This window comes from Barbatula barbatula, assembly GCF_947034865.1.
Source record: "Barbatula barbatula genome assembly, chromosome: 13".
In the NCBI taxonomy this organism is placed as follows: Eukaryota; Metazoa; Chordata; class Actinopteri; order Cypriniformes; family Nemacheilidae; genus Barbatula; species Barbatula barbatula.
The window spans coordinates 16,650,093-16,674,765 of NC_136776.1; the positions used below are offsets into that span (position 1 = coordinate 16,650,093).

Below are 24,673 nucleotides of genomic sequence, written 5' to 3' on the forward strand. Positions count from 1 at the left end.
AAAGTTGAATGATTTTCTGCTCAGGGTTGTGTGCTGACAAACATTGCACAATCTAAACAAATCCAAATACACAGTGTTTTTTAAAATAAGTCTTTATTGTAAAGGAAAACCTGCTAAAAATGCCAGAGAACAGAAGCTGAAGAAGAGCTAAATCCCGTCTACATTGACATGGAAGTTGAACTGTATGGACAGAAATGAATAATTCAAAAGTCATGCAACCTTAACCTTGAAAAACCTTTGTAGGATACCTGTATCTTTGCTAAATACTTTCTTTTGTGTTTGTTTCTCTTCAGTTTCAGGGTGAAATAGAGACAACAAGAAACAACCAGATTCTAAATCAAATAAACTTGTGTTATTTATTTCCTCTTATTAACCTTTACAATATATCAAACAGAAAATATAACGCTGAAACTAAGCACAAAAAAACATTGACGCACCAAAACACATGAATTTACAGAATTTGTTCAGAACAGAATATACCTTTATAATAAAAAATAATAAATGTGTATAGGTAAAATGTCTGAAATGCGGAGGAAAATATTCAAAACACAAGCCACAAATAGTCAAATGAATGGACATATTCCTTGAACGTCACGTAACAATGCTGTGCCATAAAATACTAGACCACATAACCTTAAAACTACTTGATAATAATGAATAGTTTTTACAAACGGGAATACATCACCTTCATTACCAATGAACTACCAATAAAGTTACTTTATTTTCCGCATGTAAAGGAGGAACGCAATAAAGCATCTTAACATTTAAACCGTCATAAAGGCCCTTTCTCCTTTTTTTCCCTGCACACTCTTTCTCCGTCCTCCTGACAAGAATGACAAGTTCTGAAAGTGTCATATTGCTTGCTATATGCAGTGATTTTGGATATATGACTTTATTATAATTTTTTGTATCATATAGCATAAAGTTCAGTCTTAGAACGTGCATTTACAGACAACGTGTTAATTCACATTAAAATGCCCAAACATTCAGAGAGTGACAAAAGTTTGTAAAACGGTGTACACATTCACGAATCACGTGTGGAACAAGCTGTTTCTCTTTATCGGTCTCCCAGCACAGAAGACACGGAGAGATGCGATCCTGCGCTGGGTCATAGCCGGACCTCACGCTCATATGCGTCAGGGGTTCCGGTAGCAAACTTTAAAAATATCCCATTTCTTTACACCGTAAATTATATTTTTGGCTGTGTAGTGTGTGCCCGTCTTCTAGGCCACTGAACATATAACCAAAATGGCATGATCCCCATTGCATAACACCTCTGCGAAGATTCGACTGAGTTTTTGTGAAAAAACATGGAAAATGTAGTTAGTTTGAAGACAGCAGGCAAATGAGAAAGTGTTTGTATTGTTGATAACACATTAGAATTTAGGTGTAAAGATACAGATTCACAGATCTACTATTCATTTTAATGTTTATTCATGTGATTTTTTTCTATGGCGGTCATTGGTACTTGGAATAACTGTTTTATTAAAGGTGGTACTTGAACTGAAAAGATTGGGAACCATAGTGGCTCTATAGATAGATCTCTGATACGACATAAACCTTTTTTCCTCCATCCAGAAAAAAAGCTCCATCAATCTGAGAAGGTTCAAATGAAGGATTGCATGATATTGGTGTATATATTTAAACTTTTGTCAGATTATAGAATTCATTTATCTGATTCAAAAGTCTCAGAGAGTTTCTCAACACGAGGCCTCCACAGTCATTGAGCTTTTGCTCGGCAAGTAACAGAATCATGTTGTTTAAAGAAACGTACATTATAATAAAATAATGATAGTATTATTAAAGGTTTCAATATAGTTAGTATTTGTGTGTTAATAAAAAAGGAGAATGTTACTGAATGATAAACCAAACTCACTGCAACAGATTGAATGTGAATCTTTATTCCAAAGTGAGAATTTTATAAAGATTATTTGAAACCATGAAACTTTATGGTGAGCATATAGATTTCAGCAACATAAATGCATTCATGTGTTCTTGTCTCTGTGTCTCTGTCTCATGTGTCTGTCCATCTTAATGCTTTGGTGCATCAGAAATCTTCAGGTCTAAATACAAAATATAATGAAACAGAAAATACATCATTACAGGTTGGTTGGTATAAATGTTTTACTTCTACATTTCTCTTAAATTCATTGTGAACTTGCATTGTTGCATTACCTCAGTCTTAACCCAAGTCTATCCAAATATTTCTTTTGTATCACCTTAAGAAAAGGATAAAAACACTATTATTGTGGGTACTGTGGGTACATTTATTATGGTAAAAGATCACTTAAATAAAATGCAGAATTGATCTTTGATAAAAACACATTCAGATGTCCAGTGTGACTACAGCACTGTCATTAATGTGTGAAGTGAAAACAGACTAACACGTACTCACATTTCTTTTTAATAGTTATCTTCCCATCAGAGCATGTCCCTTTCACATAATCTAATCTCAGGAAACCTCCAGCATGCCATCCCTTTTTACAATAAAGTTGAATCTCTTCATCACTGTGCCTTATGTAGTTATCTTGGACGGGACGTAGGTTGTACTCCATATAAATCTCAGGTGTTAGTTTGCAAGGCTCTATGAGAGAGACAAACTGATTTAAAGACATCAGAATAAACTTCATAACAGGATTGACAATAATATGGTATTAGATGACTTACTCAGACATTCTGGAGGGGTGTCCCATATCCCATCCCTACAGCTGTAATGTTTTTTCTGTTCTTTCAGCACATAGTAAGATTGGCAAGAGTATGATACCTTTGTGATGACCTCATCTTTCTTATCCTCAATGATATAATCTCCATCTTTTATTAGAGGTGGTGGAGGACAAATGCTACCTAATGATATCACAGTATCAAAGACAAAGATTAAGCAGTATACTACAGTTCATGGTAAATACAACTTGTTTAATTTGCCGTTAGGATGTTTTGTTTGCAGATTATACATATGATAAACTAAACAGTGATACAAGTTTCAAACCGAGATCTTGGAGACCCACGATTGGGTGATGGGGGGTTAAGAGGTGGTTGTGGTGGTTGGGTTAGGTCTGTGGTCGGGAACCACGTGGCTCTTTTCAAAAACCACGTGACTCGACAGGTGTCTCACCCTTCACCATCATTTGATTGTTAAAAACATCGTACATACGTTTGAATACATGCAGCGCATGTGTCACGAAACTATTCAACGTCAAACAACGCATCTATGGGAAGCTCTCGCGCCCGCAGGCCAGATTCAAGATACCCAGAGTGCGAGGACTTTAGAAGAGCGAGCGTCATGCTTTTATGGAAGTTACGGCTCTCTGTGGCGCATGATACAGAACTTGTTGCCTCGCTATAATCACAAGTAAAACGTTTTAAAGAAAAACCATGCAGCAAAGTGTCCGTTGATCAGATTGAAGCAAACTTCAACGCGTTCGTATTGATGTGCCGATTTTCACTTTTCATATCCGTGTGAGCAGTATTTCTCGCATATTAAATACTATGAATTCCATACATACAGCTGTCAAGGTTAACAGAGGAGTTGAAATGGCGGTATGTAAGTGTCTTGACAAAGTACAAACCGAACTACAAAGCTATTTGCAAGACGCTAGTTCCCTATTGATACTTCCCTCGTACTGCGTAGCAGGACGCTATGGGGAAAACTCCCTTTTCTCCGATGACTGAAGCTTTTCAATAGCGCAGTGAAAACTGTACGGCCATTGGTGTGAGAAAAATAAAACAGCGAAGCTGCATGGACCAATCGCGATGGCACCCGCCAAAAGGCTTATGGCTATTTACATTTAGGTATTTAGCAGACGCTTTTATCCAAAGCAACTTACGAAGAGTTCGGGGAGCAATAACCTATATGTCATACAAAGAGCAATAGTACAAAAGGTGCTAATACAAAGTTACTAGTTTCAACAAAAACTAGACCACTACCTGTTTTTTTTTTCATCTGTCAAGTATTAGCCGTAGAGGTGTGTTTTCAGTATTTTTTTTAGGTTGTGAGATGTGGTTGACCGGACCGCATTGGGAAGAATGTTTCACCAGGAAGGAGTCGTGAAGGATGAGCGGGAAAGGGATTTAGTGCCCTTCTAAGAAGTCATTACAAGGCGCCGCTCGTTTGCTGAACTCAGGGTTCTTGATGGGGTGTAGGAGTGTAGTAGGGTGTGAAAATAAGGCATATCAGCATGATCGCGTTGTCTTAGCAATGTGATCAATGAAGGACAGCTGTTCATCAAATATGACTCCAAGCTGGATGGTGAGATTGTGTTGGACCGTGGGGCGTGCCGGAAACACGAGTAGTTCTGTCTTGGCTGGGTTCAGCTGCAGGTGATGCTCTTTCATCCAAGCTGAGATGTCATCTAGGCAGGCTGTTATGCTAGCTGCTACAGTGGTATCGTCTGGGTGAAACGAGATATAGATCTGGGTGTCAACAGCATAACAGTGATACGAGAAGCCGCTATCCGGCTATATAAGCAGACACATCGCCGTAGTGTCCTCAGGATCTCTTCTCCTTTCAGCGACGACTCGATCTTTCGCTTCTCAGCGGCTTCGCTTCACAACGGCTAGTTAGCAGTTTCGCTACATGGCAGCGCCGGTCTTCTCCCTGCTGCTAACCGGCAACACTAAAAACGCATAATTTCGGAGCAAATTTCCTGCGCCATTGTTGCGAATGCAGTGTCGTCCCTGTCACTCGTGTGGGGTCACCTACACGCTGCTGATGGGCACGACGATGCGTCTCATGCTTGGGACTTTCCGACGCTGAAGATGCTCTCAGAGAGACGGAATGCTCTCACTGCGAGAGCAGGAGTCTCTTCTCTCAGCGCTCGCAGATAGCTTTCTTTTCAGAGAGCGAATCCGCCCCTCAATCCATACCGCTTCAGCCCCCACAGACCTCTGTGCGGATGAAGCAGCAGGGTAGAGGAACTAAGTGCTCAGGGAAGCGCGAGCTCACGCCCACTCAGCGTGCCTCGCCTTCTCCACAGAGAGATATCTCGCCGGTTCGTTTCTCCCAGCCTGATCAGCGCCCACTGCCGTGATCTCGTTCAGTGGAGACGAACACAAGGAAGACGACACTCGATTCTTTATTTATTGGTATGGTTTTTAAGAGAGTTAACGGGTAATTGTTCTCCCCTTTCATTAACGAGTTAAAGGGCTGATTCCTGCTGTGCGCAATGTACCTGTTATAAGATAGTGATCGGTGACATTGTCGCTTTGAGGCATAATATCTATATTGGTTAGATCGACTCCATAAGATATAATCAGGTCTAATGTATGATTAAATCGATGAATGGGTCCTTTAATGTGTTGTATTACTCTAAAAGAGTGTAGTAGTTCTGTAAACGCCACAGCTAATGCATCGTTAGCGCTATGTACGTTGATATTACAATCTCTGACAATTAGTACTTTATCAACGTTAACCAATAGGTCCAATAGGAAGTCCGCAAACTCTTTCAGAAAATCAGTATAGGGACCAGGGGGTCTATACACCGTAGCCAATGTAAAAGAAAGCAATGTTTTTTTTAATTGTTAGGAATAATTATGTTCAACGCAAGCACTTCAAATGATTTTTATATATGATCTCTTCTCTGAGTTACAGTAAGAATGTTTCTAAATATTGTAGCGACACCACCAACCGGACCAACCGGACGTGGCTCATGCATATAACTGTAGCTTGGTGGGGTACACCCATTTAGACCGAAATAATCATTTGGTTTGAGCTAGGTCTCGGTAAGACAGAGTATATCAAAACTGTTGTCCGTGATCATTTAATTTATAATAACTGCTTTTGAATTTAGTGATCTAATATTAAGTATGCCGAACTTTATGAATTATTTTTGTCAAAATAATTACTTTGTAGTATTATTCGTGGGACACATACAGTCTCTATATATTTGGAAACAGTAACATTTATAGCAGATGAGGAGCACAGACTATGTCACCCCGTTCAGTTCCGGGTGCCGGCAAAAACTAATTTTTGTTTCATGGTGTGAGTGCAGGGTCTGTTCTAATGACCGCACATCATACTGCTGTTTTAGCAAAAAAATAAATAAACACAAACATTGTCAAAAAAAAGAGCAATCTTCCTCTTCCACTGTCCTCTGGAGTCAAGCCCCCAAAAGGCGGCATACCTCCTTATTGCACCCAACCTCTTGCAACACGGGCCAAGGCCTGGCGGGCCATCCATGGTGCTTCGGATTGGGTCCTGTAAATAATATATCAAGGATATTCACTCCAGTTTGCTAGTCGACCCCCGCGATTACGCTGGGTCATCCCCACCCGAGTGCAGAGCGCAAATTCCCACGTTCTGCGCACGTAATTAAGGAATTTACTGGACAAAGGAGCCATAGAACCAGTTCCTCCAGAACAAACCGAGTCGGGCTTCTACAGCCGCTACTTCCCCATCTTCGATATCAGACATCTGAACCACCCCCTTATGAAATGCCGTTTCAGAATGATTACACTGAAACAGATCCTCTCACAAATACGCCTAGAGGACTGGTTCTTCTCCCTGGATCTGAAAGACACGTACTTCCACATCCAGATAGCCCCCTGTCACAGATGATTCTTGAGATTCGCCTACGAGGGGGTTGCATATCAATGCATGGTCCTCCCATTCGGACTCTCACTGGCTCCCGAACTTTCACGAAATGCATGGTTGCGGCTTTATCTCCTCTCAGGCAGGCGGGAATCCGCATTCTGAACTACCTCGACGACTTGCTTGTTCTAGCACAGTCGGAGGAAGAGCTAAGGTCCCAAAGATCCCTCCTCCTCAGCCATCTGGAATGCCTGGGGCTCAGGATCAACCTTGCCAAGAGCGCACTGTCCCCCAGTCAATGTATGTTGTTCCTGGGGACAGTTTTCGATTCAACCTGTATGACGGCCAGAATCTCGCCAGACCGTGCTCTGGCTATTCGGCAGCTCGCGGCCTCCTTCAAACCAGGGGTTTCACACCCCCTCAAGGGGTTCCAGAGAATGCGCCCCTTCAATACTGGCTGAAACCGAGAGTTCCAAAACAGGTTGGGGGGCTCTGTGCGACGGCGAGCTGGTGTATACCACGTGGCTCAGACCCAGTGTCCTGTGATACATCGCTAATTCTGTCCTTCTTACAAGAGTTGCTGGATAAAGGCTGTTCCCCTTCCACGCTCAAGGTCTATGTGGCAGCCATTTCAGCTTCACATGCCCTCATTGCGGGCAAAGGAGTGGGCAAGAACGACTTTATCTTTCGTTTTTTGAAGGGCTTCAGATGGCTACACCCCCCTCGCCCCCTTACAGTTCCCACATGGGATCTGCCCACGGTCCTGAGGGCTCTGAAGAGTTCTTCCTTCGAGCCTCTGCAATCTGTGGACCACCGTTCTTTAAAGCTAACATCGGTGAAGCGTTTGGGCGACCTACAGGCACTCTCCGTGAGCCCCTCCTGTCTTGAATTTGGGCCTAATGACTCCACGGTTGTCCTCAAACCAAGGCCCGGTTACGTACCTAACGTGCTCTCTACTCCGTTCAGAGCACAGGTAATTACGCTCTCTGTGCTCCCCTCCTCCGAGCGGGACCTGGAGCTGAACCTGCTCTGCCCAGTCAGAGCGTTAAAAATTTACATTGAGCGTTCCGCCCCCTTCAGGCGGTCGAATCAGCTTTTTGAGTGCTTCGGTGACCGCATCAGAGGATCCCCGGTCTTGAAGCATAAACTGTCTAAATGGATAGTTGAGGCTATTGCGCTGGTATATTCTTCTGTGGGCCTTCAATGTCCCACAGAAATTAGAGCCCATTCCACAAGAGGCATTGCCTCTTCCTGGGCCTGGTCTAGTGGTGTCTCCATAGAGGATATCTGTGCGGCAGCCTGCTAGGCTTCGCTGTCCACATTTACCAGATTCTACAGTCTGGACATTCCGGCCCTCCAGGCCCGGGTCCTTTCTACTTAAATTAGGCTGCTGAACCTCAGTTCTCAAACCACACCAGCACCTAGCACACTGTTGGGACAATCAGCCGGACTAGGCCACCTATTAGCTTGGCCTTTTCCGCCTTCAGCAGGGATTCCCTGTTCCATACCCTGTCCCCGAGCCAAGGCTCCTGGACTAACTGGTGTTTTTTGTTCCATTTGTAGCACGGCGTGATTATACTGGTTCCCCATAGCCTCCTGCTACGCAGTACGAGTAAGTATCGATAGGGAACGTACTCTGTAACATACGTAACCTCGGTTCCCTGAGATACGGGAACGAGTACTGCGTTCCTGGCCGTGCTACAAGCTGCAGATGGTCGTCGCTTCAGTCAAAGTAACCTGAGGACACTACAGCGATGTGTCTGCTTATATAGCCATATGCCCCGCCCATTTTGGCGGGTGCCATAGCCATTGGTCCGTGCAGCTTTGCTGCCATTGGTTTAAAGTTTTACTTTTCTCAGACCAATGGCCGTGCAGTTTTCACTGCACTATTGAAAAGCTTCAGTCATCGGAGAAAAAGAGGTTTTCCCCATAGCATCCTGCTACGCAGTACTCGTTCCCCCCCAATTAGGGAACCGAGCTTACTTTAGTAACCGAGTACGTTATGTTTGCTTTCATGAGCACAGCAGAAGTGCAGAGCTCTGTGTGCTTTCTAAATGTTCTCGTGGTACCCAGATGTTAGAGATTTGCTGATCAGTCTGCAGCATTTCAAGATGTTGAACCAACCTGCAGTATTTTGTGAGTATCTGTACTATAATTTTTTTTATATGTTAGATATTATGAAGTTGAATTGAATGGAAGCCTAATGTAATCCTATAAGTTGCTTATAAGTAATGCATGCATCGTTTAATTTGTTTCACTGTTTTTGAGTTGTCTGTGAACATGTTATCTTATCGAAGGAAGAGAACAATTGAGTGGTTGCACCTGGTGTACAGAGCAAATAGGGCACCCTTGTGTTATACATTTTTTAAATCATTGAATTATGCCAATTATGACCGTTTTGTGATTTCTTTTAAAGCCTGATTGTGTCTTAAAAATGGCGGTTGCTAACAAGTTTTGTAATTTTCCTTCATAAGAGTGTGATCGTAGACTACTACCCCTGCCCTGAACGAGATTCTTTGTTATGAAAACTGTTATAAACTTTTTGGGAAGATTGCCCAGCCCTAATGATTTATTAGCAGAATTCAAAAAATGTTGCTTTTAATAGAAATTTTCAATGAGTTTTCAGACGTATTGTTATGTATCATTTGTAAATGTGACTCACTTGTGCAGTCAATCGTTCCAATCCATTTTTCACCTTTACACATCAAAGTTCCTTCTGGAATTTTGTCATATGGTTCATTGCACCTGTATGTGAAACTTTCGAAGTTGTTGTATAGACTTTTCTCATTTAAACGCGTCACAAACTGCAAATTTGTACAATATATAGTAAAATATATATATGTACAAAAATATATTGTTTAATGCCGTTATATATTGTATAATATATCTACATTTGATACGTTCCTTTGTACAGTCACGTTCACACAGTGAATTTTTAGGATTTACATCCATATTTACTTCGATTTTAGTTTGGTTAAAGAATGCGGTTGCCATCATCACACTCATAGCGTTCTGTGTCTCCATGTGAATATTTCCTCTCATCTTGGATTTCATCAATAAGTTTGGAATTGTTTACTGTCAAAAGAGGCTTTGAACAAAAAGCTGACAATAAATCAGAAATAAGTGTTATGCAGACATTTTTTTGTCAAGATTTTGTCCGATTTATTTTACTGTAAAATGTCTGCGCTCAAGATTTTCTCTAAAAACACTATTTGAGAGAAAGGACTAAAACTCCTTCTCACATTTTTATAGTGCTGTAAATATTCTCTGCTAGATTAGCTATATGACTATTTATGAGAGCTCACCTTCACATTTTGGTGCTTCATCCCAACCTGTATTGTGGCAAGAAACTCTGTTATTCCCCTTTATTGTGAAAAGTCTTCGACATCTGTAGATCACATGGGATCCATATGAATACCATTCTTGAGGTTTAGAGATGATGAGTGCGTTTTCAACTTTTGGAGGTCTGACACAACCCTCCTCATCCACTGAAAAAGACAAGATTCACACAGGCTCTGACATGCTATGACTTTTTTGTGCGATCTGCCCTACGATGCTCGTAGAGCAGGTGGAAAATAACTTCAGGTGGACTTAACATTGCGCTGAACTTTGAGTAAAAACTCTGGACGAGGATTTTGTCGAAAAATGTGGGTTACAACAATAAAAGCCGCAGGCAGCCTCTGTAAGATTACACTTCAAAATCGTGTGTAGGTTGTGCCCATGTTAACCTTATGTAAAATAAGTTAATATGTGCTATCTTCATTCTACAACTGTTTTTCAGACTAAACACTTTTAAAGCTAAATGTTTAACCATTTTAAAAACTTAAAAAATTATTATACTAAGTTTTTGGGCTAGGCTTTGTCAAGCCAACATAAAGTTTGTCTTCAAAATGTGTTATGAAGTGCTACCTCTGTAACAGTTCATATATCGAAAGATGCTCAAATTGACAGGTTGGTATTTCCAGTCCACTGCTGACGCATTCACTTGATTTTTGTGATGATGTGTTCACTTACAATCACATACAATTTCTGCAGATTGTCCAGCGTTACTTTCTTTTAGATGTCAGTGTTGAACACAACATTCAAAACACACTCACAGATACATTGCGGCTCATTTGACCAACGGCCGTTGTTGCACGTCGCTACTCCCCACCAGTTCCCAGAGAAGGTTTTATAACCTGTGTTGCATGAATAAAAGATACTGTCCTCTGTAGGGTGGGTTCTCTCAATGTACCCATTTTCCAAAATTGGTGTAATGCAAGATCCTTCCTTTTCTGTGAAGTATATATAAATACGGTCTCATTGATATCAATACGCAGATGTTGAGGGTGTTTAGATGAATGATAATAACATGATTTACCAACGCAGTCCTGTTTGTTTATCCATTTGCCTGCATAATTACATGTGATTTGTATAAGTTGCTCGGGTTCGAATCCTGGATGACATTTGTATTCTATTCTTGAGGACACATCGTATTTAGTGCGTTCACGACTCACAATCTTTGCATTTGGGATGTTTGGTGCTTCACAGGTAATGTCTGGAAAACAAATTCATCACAGTATTAGAATGTAAATGATATGATGTAATAAATAGTGAAATGTTTTTGTGCTTTCTTTTGTAAATAACAGCAAGAATCTTTCAGAGCAGGTAATACGGACCGTCTCTCCAGCTCGAAAGAAAGTTTTTCCCTCTGGTGTAATATTTTCTATTCCATATTTTACATTCTTGAGTTCACAGGTTATTTCTGAATAAAACAAGCATAATAAAGGGGTCAAACTTAATTGAATTATTTGCTTAACTGTTTTAGGGCATATTTGACTGTGGCACTGTTGACTTTGTGTTGGATCTTTATATTATTTATATAGCCACAAGCAAAATAATAATATAGGAGGATTTGACCAAATAGAGATTTTAAAAACATAATATAAAATTACATTTACAATTATTGCAAACTATAACTTTGAAGCCTTGTTTTCTTTATTTCAATGGATTCTTCAGAATCCTTTATTCTTATTAACAGTGAAGCATCACCTTCCTGTCACCTTCCTGTCACTTTGTCTGTGGTTGTTCTTTCGGAGGCACGTACTAGTGTTTTTGTCAGCTTGCCGTATGTCCGGTGTCTACCTCACTCATCCCCCTGTCAGGCTTTTCCCTCACCAGGTTCTCATCACCACTTCACCCTGTTCACCTGTAGTTCTTTCTGGCCATCATTATCATCCTTATCTTTGATTTCTCGCTGCCTGAGCCTTGTTAGGTTCCCCTATTAAGACCCTCTTGTTCTCTTGTCTTGTCGGACCGTCACAAGGTAAACCTCTGAACGCTGTGCTGTGCCGTCTTGGCTTTAGTTCTTGTAGTTAAAAGTATCTTGTCTTGTGTAGTAATATCTCCAGCAGTTAACCTAGTTCCCTCAGTTCTCGTTAGCCTATTCTCTACTTCTCCAAAGTTCCTGTTGGCGTCCCGGACTGCACCACCCTCCACCACCGGCACTCATCTCACTATGGGGATCTTCCCTCTTCGGGGCTATCTCAACGGGACTTCCTAGCCGTCTTACGGCTGGTAATCTAGTGTCTCTCACCGAGAGATTTGTCTCGTTGAGCAGTCCTTCAGTGAGGGGGTAACAACCTCTGCTCTATTCCCCTTACTTCTCCAGTGGATCGAGCCTATCCGCGGAATGAGCCTATCCCCACCATTTGTCCCATTGCCACTGTGCTGGTGGGAGTGACTCTCTTGGACTATAGTAATTGTTTGGTGGTGGTTGGGGCTGTATTGTTACTGGAGCATTGTTATAGTAAACTTCATCGGTACCTTCACACACGGGTAACTGATTGTCCCATCCGGTCGGGCGACACGTTCTGGTATAAATTCGACTCATCATCTGGTAGCTTGAAAACAAAATATATTTTATAGTAAAAATACTTTATCAGTAGATTCAGTCTGATTTCCTGTGAAGTCTTACCCATCTTTGCAGGTGTACACAATGGTAGATCCCACGAAAAAGCCCTTGCCATTTGTAATAATATAATGGCCGTTTGGAATATCTGCCGGCGGCTCACAGCGTTTGACTGAATTCAGAAAAAACAATATTTTTTGTTATTTTTAGTTAGTTAGAAATTTAAATGTTTTGTTTACTTACTGCGCTTGCATTCAAAACGTTGTATCTATGTTTCTCTTTATATTGCTGTGTTTTAATTTATATTTTATATATAATGTTTTTGATACTTATGAGTGTGGTGTCCAAATCTAGTTAAAATTTATGCCAAATACTGCTTGATGTGTGAGTATTGAAGTTTGCCATTTTATCCAGTTCACATAATGATATAATATTATCATTAATTATATAATATTGTAAAACATAACAACGTTATCTGTGTATTAAAGAAACAAAATGTTGTTACATTTACCAAATATAAGCCTAATATTCAGTTTAGAAAGAGATGTCATAAACTTACGTGTACACTCCGCACTACGCTGCTTAGACCAAATGTAATTTTTACACCTGTAGGTGATTTTCCGCAGAGAAACGTAGCCATCATTGCAAATGTAGTCTATTTCATCACCATTAATGTAGTTGGATCTCATTAATGGTGAGTCTTGAGAAATTTGAGCATTCTCTACTTCTGGGGGCTCAGGACACACTGATAGACAAATAAAGAACGACACATCAGTCACAAATCCAAACATTTGGTTGCTTTTAGGAGTTCACCTAGACCAGCGTTTCTCAAACTGTGGGGCGCGCCCCACTGGTAGGGAATAGAGACGTGACAGGTGGGGCGCGCCGAACGGGAGGAAATGTTCCTTTTTATGCCTTACATGGAAACGTGAGATCAAATCTTCCGGCATTTTGTATTCATGGTTACAAATAAAATTGTAGTGAGGTAGGCGGGGAGAGATCCGGGATTCGAGGCCGGTGCGTGAATGATAACGAGCTGTACGCGCACTGGTCTGGTATCACGGAGGGGATTGTGAACCATAAGTGGACGAGCGGCCGGACCGTCAGCGAGAGAGGACCGGGCCCGGAAATTGTGTTTGTGTTTGTCTTTTACGTCCTTGTTTATTTCATTTGATTAAAGATGTTACATGTTCGCCGGTTCCCGCCTCCTTCCTTCCCTTCATGGAACTTTGTTACACTGGTGCCGCAAACCAATAGTACGGTGCGCGTACAGCTGACGCTCGTTATCATTCACGCACCAGACTCGAATCCCGGCTCTCGTCCCGCCTACCTCGCTACAGAAATTGTTAACCTTTTGAGCGGTATCCGGTTTGGTCCCATATATGGGATATTATTTACGTGCCCATGAGAATATGGTCCCAGATATGAGATTTAGAATGTTCAGTGACTACCAGATTCAAATAGTGCTTTTGCGCGTTGGTTTGCGCTGAGCTAGAGACGGACGAGCTCAGCGCTGTCATATATCACAACTATGCAGTGTTTTCAACCTAATATTTTTTTTTTTTTAGGTTTTAGCCATTTAAATACACATAAGCACAAGTAAAACAATACATTTGGAGTTTGTAAGATACACACTCGTGTCTGTGGAAGCAGCAATAACAATCAATTCAAATATAATTTGACGACGTGTGTTATTCACATCAGACAAACATAGTGGAAGTAACTATAAAGTTTACAAGAGTTAAAGTTCTCTGAGTTCACCGGCCACTTTCTTGCATGTATTTCGGGAGAAACTGATGACAGACAAAACTCTCTGAACTGCGTCGCAAAGAAACATGGTGGCACCCGTCTCACGTATAGATCAAGATTATTTATAAATGACCAAACACACTCACTTACACATTTTTGTGAATCGGAATATCAGATAGTTGATGACGTGGTAAGCAAGTTTGTGAATATTTTGAAATAAAAAAGAAATTAAGGCGATCTGTCATAAGGTGTGGCTGCGGTGTGTCACGTGACAAATATGACGCGTCGCCATGGAAACATTAAAGGGGTAATCATTACTAGTCTACATGGAGTCTATATTAAAAGAACATTAGATATGAGACCCCGAGAAAAACGTAACCTGGAACCGAAGTACCAAAATAACGTGACATCGGCATATTAATTGTAACGGAACAAACTTTCGCAGCCATATTTAAATGTTTTTTTTACAGATTTCAAAATGGCACTTTTATATCTTTTCTATTTTTGAAATTAGTAGTGCACAGCTGCACTTTTATTTTCTCTATTTTTTTATTTCATGAAAGTTATTATGACACAGCTGCACTTTTATTTTCTTTATTTTAGAACTTTCTGTTATTTGATGTATATAGTTTGTATTTTAGATACAACTTGTTACTCTGATACTACTTGTTAGTTCAATAAATTGGAACATGTTAAGCTTGTTGCGCATTTCATTAGCATTGTGTTGGGGCGATGGGGGCAGGTGGGGCTTGAAACAATTCCCCCTTGTCTAAAGTGGGGAATGACCAAAAAAGTTTGAGAACCACTGACCTAGACACAATTATTCTTACTTTACATCTGCATTTCATTCTTGCTGTTAAAATGTATTGTCATTCTTTACATGGAATGCTCAAAAAGGCCTTACCTTCCTGTGTCGTAGCATCAATACTGATGAATATCCATAGGGATAAAGTAGCAAGACTTGATCTCATGATCTCTGTTAGTTGACTCACATTGGGAGATGAAGAAATCCAACAAAGTCTTTAACAAAGTTAATATTTGACAGTTCTGGGAAGGACTTTTGTATGTGATGTATGATGTTTGTTTAAAACCAAATTGGTGTATTTTTAGTATGTTTCAAATACATGAGTTTTCTAATAAGGCTAAAGTAATCAAATACTTTTCTTTATTCACATTAAAATAGCTTTGTAGATTTCAAAAGGTCATCTCAGGGCTTTATAAATTGAATTTGCTCAAAACACTAAAATCAGCTTGTTCTCCTAGGTTGTGATTTCCAAAATCAACATTTGAAGTTTATTTTAAACATGTAATTGTTTGAAATAATGTTACTATCAGGATTAATGCTGAAGTTAGGGTTTACAGGGCACGGTCCAGTCGTCAACATAAACACTGTTTTGAAAACTCAGCAAACTGTGGCGCTGCTAAACAAATAGTGTGTGTAAATATAAAGTGCTCTTTGTATGGGACTCTTAAAAACAAATAAAAGAATTGTTGTGCTTTATGGGAAATGAGGCAATGAAAAAGCAAGACCCTAGATTCTGCTTAATAGTATTGTATTGATATAATCAACTTACAATAATTCCTCTGACAATTAAATAAATTGTAAACATGTAGATATCAATTCTTTTGTGAGTTTTCTTGCGTCAGTGTACTGTGATGCAACCGCACCAGCTCAAGGGTTTTTAACCTTTGTAGAGTGAGAATCCCACCGCACTGACCTTGTTTGAGAGAAGTTCAGAATAATACAATGTAGACCCCGGATGATCAGGACATGTTATATCATTGCCACTTGGCACATGTTGACTTGAAATATTTTGTTAAGGGTGAATGCAAACCCTCAGCAAGTGGAAAAAACATCGTAGCAGCCTTTCAAGAAACAATGTAATACAAAACTTCATTTATTCATTTGTAAATAACATCTCAATTGAGCCATGTGTTATGTGGGTGTTTTGGAGAATAACACGTTCCGGATAGCCGTGTTATAAATAGGAGTTAGTATCGAATCGTAATGAATGTCATATTTATTTCAATATGTAGGGCACATTGCTGTTCTAGACCCATGACTTTTATCTCACCCAGAACCATTGAGAGAGAGCCGTGACATCTGAAGTTCAAAATTTCCACGTGTCACGTGATTCATGGAGCCTTTAGATTGTTCCAGGTTTCTCTTAAAATGCTTATTTTCTTTAATTTATTAAAGGACCTACGTCTTGTTAAAAGTTCGTCACAATCAGTCTGTTTAGTCGAAGCTCCATTAGTTTAGTCAGAACCGTCATTGCTGTGAAAAACGTTCCATTGGAGTCAAAGGATTTGACAAACCTGCCATAGAAGATATGATAATATGAGTAATAGTAAATGCCAAACTCTGTTTTGTAAATGTACAGTTTTATGCAGACGAATATTAAATAACAAAACCAAAAACCCTCGATGGGGAAAACAAGAACCAAACAAGACAGATGTAATAGTACACTTCCCACAAGGGGACAAAACAAACAAAGTCTTTTGAATAAAAAATAAACTATAGTCATGAATAGTAATGTGGAGAATTAGAAACAGTTTGGCATATCCTTAATGACTGTTCTGCATATGAAAGGCAGAGATTCCAATTAATACAAGAATCAGGATGGTTGGGAGTGGATACTATCTCTTTAAAAGTATTGTTAGGAAACGGGTCAAGGCAATCAAGAGTACATGAAATATTTTTTAAATACCTAAAAAACACAGGAACAATAGATAGAATATAGGAATTATTTTTATAATTTTTTTTGTATTTCTCTTTCTCCACACAAAACACATGGAACTGGCATGATCACAATTTAATAGATGCCCGTTTCCGAAATAAGTTAAAACCACCTGCAGACGTTCAATTTTTGTACATAACCTAAGATTAATGTAATATTTTTAGTAATGCAGTATTAAAAAAATTATATTTAATTTGTCTAATTATTATGCAGAGGTTTGTTACGTATAACTAAAAAAAAATATAGAGAAATACATTTTGATTTGATAAAATATGTATTCATGATAAAAAAATGTACAACAGGTTTCTGTGAGAGTTTGGTTTAGTAGAGTATTTATCTCAGTAAAACAACATTCCAGACTAATAAATGGGTCTCTCTCTCTCTCTTTTTGTGTTGCCTACTCTTGTAGGTTATCTTCACGATACATCAGAGATCTTCAGGTCAATCACAGAAGATATTCCTACATCATGAATGCATCAAAACAGGTTGGTAGAAATGCTTTCTTTTTAAACAACAACACAGAAAAAAATGACACACCAAAACAGTTCTACAGTATGTACATAAAAATATCATTTGGAAAATTTGTCGTCTCCCAAAAAACATGTCCTTTTTTTGTCACATCCATAACCCACAAATAGAAAATTTGTTCATAGACTGAGATTTTTTGATGTTAAGACTCTATCAACAGGGGTTAAGTAAAATAAAAACAGAATGGGTCAATTTATTCGTAACAAATTCATTCTCTGAGCATTTTTATGTCATGTCCATAACGCAAAATGTCAAGCCACAATGTTGGAATTGTCCATTTAGTAATTATTGTAAATGAAATGTGTTCAAACAATGGAATGTTAAGAAATGTCTTTTTCTCTGCATTGAATAATAGAACAATATTATATTTTCTAAATTTCATTGTGAATATTCATAATTTTTGTATCTTAGTGTTTGCACCATTTGTTTTATCTTGTCTAGTTTTCTTTATCACCTAAAAAATTATTTAAAAAAAATTATTGAGGTAAAATTAAGTGTTAAAAAATGTAATTTGACCACTTAAACTTTCATCTTGCATTTTAGCTACACTAGTTCATACATTCATAACACATTCAGTTAAATACACTGTTTACAGATGTCTACAATGACTGTAAAAACTTTATAAATCGAGCATGTAACCGAGTACAGAAGTGATCTTTAAAATGTTCTACAGTATACGTCAGTATGTTGTATAGTATATTTGTGTTGTAAATGAGGATGTAAAAATAGATAGATTTACTCATAGTTTTGAATAAAATACTTGAATAAAAAAAACCCGTCTTTACATAAACTAGTCTTCTCAAACCTCCATCATAAAATCCAGGGTTTACCGTCAAGTGTTAAGTTTTCCTCACTGTTGTGTTCATAGTTATCTTGGACGGATTGTATATTGTACTCCTTCTAAATCTCAGGTGTAAGTGTGCAAGGCTCTATGAGAAAATCTAAATCACACTGATTGAAAACGGTAAAACTTCATAATAGTGTTAATAACTGTTTAACACGTGCCCCCTCAGATTTTTGAATAGTTAGTTTTGCACATAACCTTCAAATGACGAGTTAGACATCTACTTATCAGTTGCACGATTCTATAGGAAGAAACTGTATCATTTATGATCGGCACCCATGTCCTCTTTTGGAGATTTTTTGCAGTTTTTATCACGTACAGGAGCTTAACATTTGTCAATCCGACAGAAGCAACAGCACTGGCTAATGATGTACAGGATTTTCAGACTCGTTCTATGCTAGTATGCGCCGTCATTTAGGCAATGCATTTGTCACCGACTTTCGTTTAGACCCCGCAACTAAACAGGGGTGAGAGAACTGGACCCATGAACTGGGTTTTGACTTAAAAGTGGCACATAGTGATTCCAGTATGTGAGAACAGACTGCTCCAGATGCTTTCGAATGGCAATTGCGATAAGTTGTTTTAGTATGCACAGTCAAACACTCATCTTGGCAGTTGGTATACAGGTAGCATCGTTTAAAGTGAATAACTTTTATGTTACAGTTTAATTTCAGGGTGCAACAACTGTTTTATAGGCAGTTTAACAAAGGGTAACCATTTTGCTTCATTTTTATTTTCTTTTTCAATGTATGTATTTGTACGTATAGGACATGTTTCTGTGTGTTGTGCACACTGTGTCCCCTTTAAAAAATGGGTGCATGACGCCCCTGAATGGGGTTTATGCATACGGGGCAATAACGTACTTCTCAGCCAGCTAAGCCACTTCCTCTCTCATTTTGCTGATGTATTTTGAGATACTATGTGTTTAGGAAGAACACGGTTACATTTCAGCCAATCGACAACACTATGACTGAACATTGCTATATGCCTTTGTCATCATATGGATTTGGTAAGCGTTAGCGTTTTTTCATATTTAAAAATATGCCTGAAAAGTGCTTCTTGTTGGTTGTCAATGTGTGACGTAGTGTTTGGATAGTATGATTCACATCGTTTACTGTAATCCAAGGTGCATTTTGAAGCGACTGAGTGAAAAACAGTACCCCTTGGCATAATTTTTTTACGTGCGTGTTTCAACATTTAGGGCACGCAAATTTTCCCATTGTTATGAAATTGTTTATTGGATATAATTTGCAATGATGTGTCAGGGTTTGATTTCAGTTTACCGGCCAACATAATTGGGATTACTTGACACTTCCTCTGTCTGTATCTCTTCTCCTCTTTACTGCAAAAAAAGACTTTCTTGCCTAGTATTTTTGTCTTGTTTCAAGTACAAATTTCTAAAAATTCTTATATTAAGATGCAATTTCTTGATGAGCATAATAGCCTAAATTTGTGCATAAAACTGCCAATGTGGTAAGCTAAGATTTTTTTGCTTACCCCATTGGCAGATTTGTTTTTGCTTGTATTATGCACAAATTCAGAAAAAAATCTTATTTTATGTCTAAAAACTAGACTTATTTTCTTAGGTAATTTTGCTCATGAAGAAAATGCATCTTAATTTAAGAATTTTTAGATATTTGTACTTAAAACAAGACAAAAATACTAAGAAAGAAAGTAATTTTTTGCAGTGTTTCTGTCTTTCTCTGTCCTTAGAAAGACTTTTTTCTGGCTTTCCTGCTAACAAACTCTGTTACAATGTCATCAAAGTCCAAGTCCTTTAGCTACCAGCTGAGATTCATTGGCCATCAGTGACAGTGCACTGAGGCGCTGCTGTGTTTGTGTTGTTCTGAGTTCATTTTTAATTCTTGCCATGTGTGAAAATGATCTTTCTCCTTCACAGTTTGTAACCGGCAATGTCAAAAAAATACACAGGGCTACAAACACATTAGGGAAAATTGATTGCAGACTATGTTTTAAGAGCACCAGCAGCATGTTTCGAGGAGACTTATCCACCTCACTCTCCATGAAGCATCTGAACTGGATAATTTCATCTGCAAAGTTCTGATCTAAATCAGAAGAATATAAGGCACAGAGTGCATCAGCCTGTTTACGAACAGTGAGCAAATCGGCAGATTCCATGTTCAGTAGAATCCCAAACGTGTTATTAATGTTCCGGTATGCATCTGCTCTGTGGTCTAAACAGCTGACTAGCTTGTCAATAATGACATTGAATGTTTCTACCTGGTATCGTTCCCGGCCATTCAGAGTTACTTCATGCTCTGTTGATTCATCTGAAAATGCTTTGCGCTTTTTGGCCCGCTGCAGTTCATCTTTATATGACTGGCACACCCCAGGAATATTCTTTGCAGATCTTTCAAAATGGTCAAACTGGTCTCGAAGTGATACAACCCATGATCTCAAAGACTCAAACAGACGAACTGCACTCATCAGATCCATGTCAGGCTTTTGTAATGCCTCACTTGTCACTTTAAATCTGCCTAAGACACAGTGCCAAAACTGTGTCATAAATGCCATGTCGAGAGTGCCCAATTTTGAGCACAATGCTCCTGCCTCATTGCGTGTCTCACGTTTCTCTCCTGTATCAGATGATATGCTCTGAATTATATCCCTGATTTTTGAATAGTTTGCACAAAGGGCTTTAGATGCATCTGCACGACAACTCCAACGTGTTACTGACAATGATTTTATTGTCATGTCTACCTTTATGTCTGCATTATTAAATAATCTGTTCCATCTATGAGTGGAACCTGCACAAAAGGCATATAGGGACTGCATGAGGTCAAAAAACTGACTTGCAGCTTGACAGCTGCCATCTATACTGTTTACACCCAACAAATTGAGAGAATGTGCTGCGCAGGGTATGTAATGTATTAAAGGATTTTGTTCTTCAAGTGAGCCTGCAGCCCGTTATAACGCCCTGACATATTGCTTGCATTTTCATATGCTTGGCCTCTACAGTTTGCAATATCTAAGCCTAAACTATCAAGCATAGCCATCACAGTGTCAGCGAGGCTCTCCCCTGTGTGACTTTCAATTGGTTCAAAGCTAATAAATCGTTCGATTATTTTACCCTCTTTACTCACAAATCTGAAAATGAATGTCAGCTGGTCAGTATGTGACAGGTCAGGAGTGGAGTCCACTATTACAGAAAAATATTTTGCCTGCTGTATCTCTGCAGCTATGGTAGTTTTCACTTTGTTGCCCATTTGTTGAATCAATTCCTCACATATAGTGGATGAAAGATAAGATGTGCTGCCCCTACCCTTCGATCCATACTTGTTAATGTGCTCAGCGAGGAAAGGGTCAAACTGAGAAATGACTTCCAGAATGCCAAGAAAGTTACCATTTTGTGATGAACCAAGTACTTCATCACTACCACGGAAAGGAAGCCCTCTTTCACTCAGAAATTTAATGACAGCCACAACACGTTTGAGCACGTCCCGCCAGTAACGCCTCTCTCCCTCCATTTGTTGCACTAGTTTTGAATTTACAGTCCCAGTGACAGATGAGCGCCGAAGCAGTGCTAACATGCAATTACAGTGCTCTGTGCTTTTCTCATGTTCACGCACACGTTCAGGGTGTTTCCAGTCAGAAAACCCACTAACAAATTGGTTTCTTTTTGTCGAAAAAAGCATACAGGCAAAGCAAAAAATATTACCTGTGGATGGTGAATAGGTGATCCAGTCTCGGGAAACTTTTTCGCCATTTGGGAGTTGACAACACAACAGATCATTAGTGAGAGAGCGCACCTTTCCGCCCAAACCATCGTCACGGTTTGAGGCTGGATATTTACTCCGTCTATTATGAAAGGCAGCATGACCACGATCGATAAGGACAGCGCGTCCATCGTCGGTGATTGCCCCCCACAACGCCGGATCAGACACCTGATAAATCCACGGCGTGCTGCTGCTACAGCTAGCTTCGGACTCAGACAGGTTGGGCTCCGGTGTGGGCTGCGGCCCGACTCCGGGCTGCCGTCCCTGGTCAGTTTGCTCGTCATCTTCAACTTCACCCTGATTCTCCCCCTGGCTCCGTTTAAAGAATGTTTTTATTGATGGCACATGCCTTAATAAAGATGCCTCCCTCTCCTCTTTTTCTCTTTTTCGTTTGCGTTTTCTACAACCACTTTCACTCATTTTGAACTACGACAAAGTACGTTAAGACCGATTAAGCGTGAAATTATTTAAAAATAGTTCGGCATTGCGCGGGCTGTTACGTACTTGCGTTTAACCAATTAGAACAGTCTTTTTAGATTAATAAAATGTAAGCTTGTATTTCATTGGTTATATTTGGTGTTATAAAAAAAATCTTCCTCTTAATTGGGCCCCCCAACGCGCATGGGCCCCTGGGCCCGTGCCCATAATGCCCATTGGATAATCCGGCCCTGTACACTGTAAACGTTTTTGCTGTAGTTATGCAGCTAGTTGCCGGTAACTTACTGTAGATCTATAATCATCTAGTTTATTTGGAACAGTTTGTTCAAAGATAAGGGAATTTTAAACATTAACAAGTCTTTACTATATACTATAAAACTATAAAATAACAGCCTCATGCAAAGCATTGTGGGAACCAGAAATCCACATAAATCTTTTTTTAAATTTATTTTGGTTCACAGAATGCTTTGCATGAGACTGTTATTGTATAGTTTTTTCTGTAAGGATAGAGACTTGTTAATGTTAAATGATCCTTTATCTTTGAACAAACTGTTGCCCACAAATTACAAAAATGTAAATCTACAGTAAATTACTGGCAAACTGCTGGCAAAAACAATATAATATTTTGCATAAAGGTTTTCGTTTTTTGTGATGTTGTTTTTGTGGGATCAGGCTGCATTGGTCTTAAAGTATGGAGCCACAACAGTTTTAAAAATAAAACATTTACAAAACACAATTCATAAATTCACAGCACAATTCGCATTCACAAAATCAGATTTGTAAATTCAAAACACAATTCATAAATTCACAGCACAATTCGCATTCACAAAATCAGATTCGTAAATTCAAAACACAATTCATAAATTCACAAACATTTTCCCCAAATGCTCACACAAATATATATCTCAGAAATAAATTCAGAATGTTTTCACAAATATGTATATCATGTTCTTGAATTACTTTCCAATTAACATTTGTGAATGTTGTAACATGCATTTATGGATTGGTGAATCTGCATTTGCAAATCGCCACCCGTGTGTGGATTGCTTTGAATTTGTGGCTGTCCTGCCACGCTGAGATTCAAGCGGAACTCTTTTTTTAAGGATGACCTTTTTAAGGATGACGCTCCTTACTGAACAGACTGAAGAAGTTCAACGTTGCGCTAGTACTACATAAAGAAGATTGCGATCGGGAAGAGTGCAGATGCTGCACAGTATGGCTAATATTATTAAAAATGAGGTTCAGTTTTATGAAAAATATCGAACGATTCGCTTCACAAGACGTCAACATGTCTCCAGGAGCCGCTTTTTTTGAATTATGTGCTTTAGGAACTCTTAGAAAGGTGGAGTCCATAGTCTCCCATTATACGTAGCAAAGAGGGCTACGGATTTACCAAACAATCTTCTGAGTGGTTAAACTCAAGAAAAAATGTCACCTACATCTCGGATGGCCTGGGGTGGGTAAATAAACAGCTAATTTGAGTTTTGGGGTGAACTATCCCTTTAAAATCTAAGTTAAACTTAGTGTTAAAACAAAACTGCCACAGAAAATAAGAATAAAGTACAAAGCTGATGAGTGATTAATGCCAAACTCTGTGTATTAGTTTGTCAAGTTTGTTTTGAAACATAATTGACAAAATTCAATCATTATTTTTGGAATAATATAATATTATTTATAACATGAGTATGAAGACTAAAGCCCATCATCGTGCACTGGAAACATCAGAAACATAATAAATGTCTGTATCTGCATAACTTTAACATTATATAGCAACCCATTGTCATATAATTGATTTGTCTATATTCAACAATAATTGAAGAATTCATTTGCAAGAACAGATACTGTATATATACAGTATATATTCAATTTAACTAAACATTTAATTACCTGCCGATGATCAAAATGTATTTAAACCTAAAGTCAGACTGACGATTATTGAATATATTTCCATTTTCCAGTGCTGTGTACTGTCCTGTGGTTAAGAAACTGATTGAGGAATTTCAGTCTGCAAATCTTAATGCTCAAACCACTGATTTTCAGATTAAAGTAAATGTGTAAGAGAGGCCGTAAATCACATGAGGAAGATTTCATCACGTGGGCACGTGGGCTTAAAGACCCCATTAAATCAAAATCTGAGTTTCGAGGAAGTGCATGTGTGTTACTAACTTGTGCTAAACACCGAGAAAAGACAGAGCAAAAAAATTGACTCATACTGCACTT

At 39.0% G+C, this 24,673-nt stretch overlaps 2 protein-coding genes across 2 annotated transcripts in view; both read right to left on the bottom strand.

The window, feature by feature from the left end:
* The window catches only part of LOC306902856 (complement factor H-related protein 1-like), a 54,988-nt gene that overhangs the window by 24,206 nt on the left and 6,109 nt on the right, over positions 1 to 24,673 (bottom strand). The window lies entirely within an intron of this gene.
* On the bottom strand, positions 83 to 15,498 carry LOC306902845 (complement factor H-related protein 1-like). The gene is made up of 11 exons (XM_079471713.1): positions 15,070 to 15,498; positions 12,976 to 13,161; positions 12,483 to 12,588; positions 12,332 to 12,408; positions 10,887 to 11,063; positions 10,624 to 10,800; positions 9,832 to 10,014; positions 2,668 to 2,844; positions 2,396 to 2,584; positions 2,176 to 2,219; positions 83 to 2,063 (listed from the first exon to the last, which is right to left on the bottom strand). Exons 1-10 carry the CDS (start codon positions 15,134 to 15,136, stop codon positions 2,194 to 2,196), a joined length of 1,365 nt encoding a protein of 454 aa, XP_079327839.1. The 5' UTR covers positions 15,137 to 15,498; the 3' UTR covers positions 83 to 2,063; positions 2,176 to 2,193.

What these genes read in the sequence shown, in the direction of transcription:
- LOC306902845 (XM_079471713.1), bottom strand. Translation starts at nt 15,136, where the DNA reads ATGAGATCAAGTCTTGCTACTTTATCCCTATGGATATTCATCAGTATT. An exon ending in TGATGCTACGACACAGGAAG is followed by an intron (nt 13,162 to 15,069) that starts GTAAGGCCTTTT and finishes TTTGTCTATCAG; the next exon opens with TGTGTCCTGAGCCCCCAGAA. An exon ending in GCGTAGTGCGGAGTGTACAC is followed by an intron (nt 12,589 to 12,975) that starts GTAAGTTTATGA and finishes TTCTGAATTCAG; the next exon opens with TCAAACGCTGTGAGCCGCCG.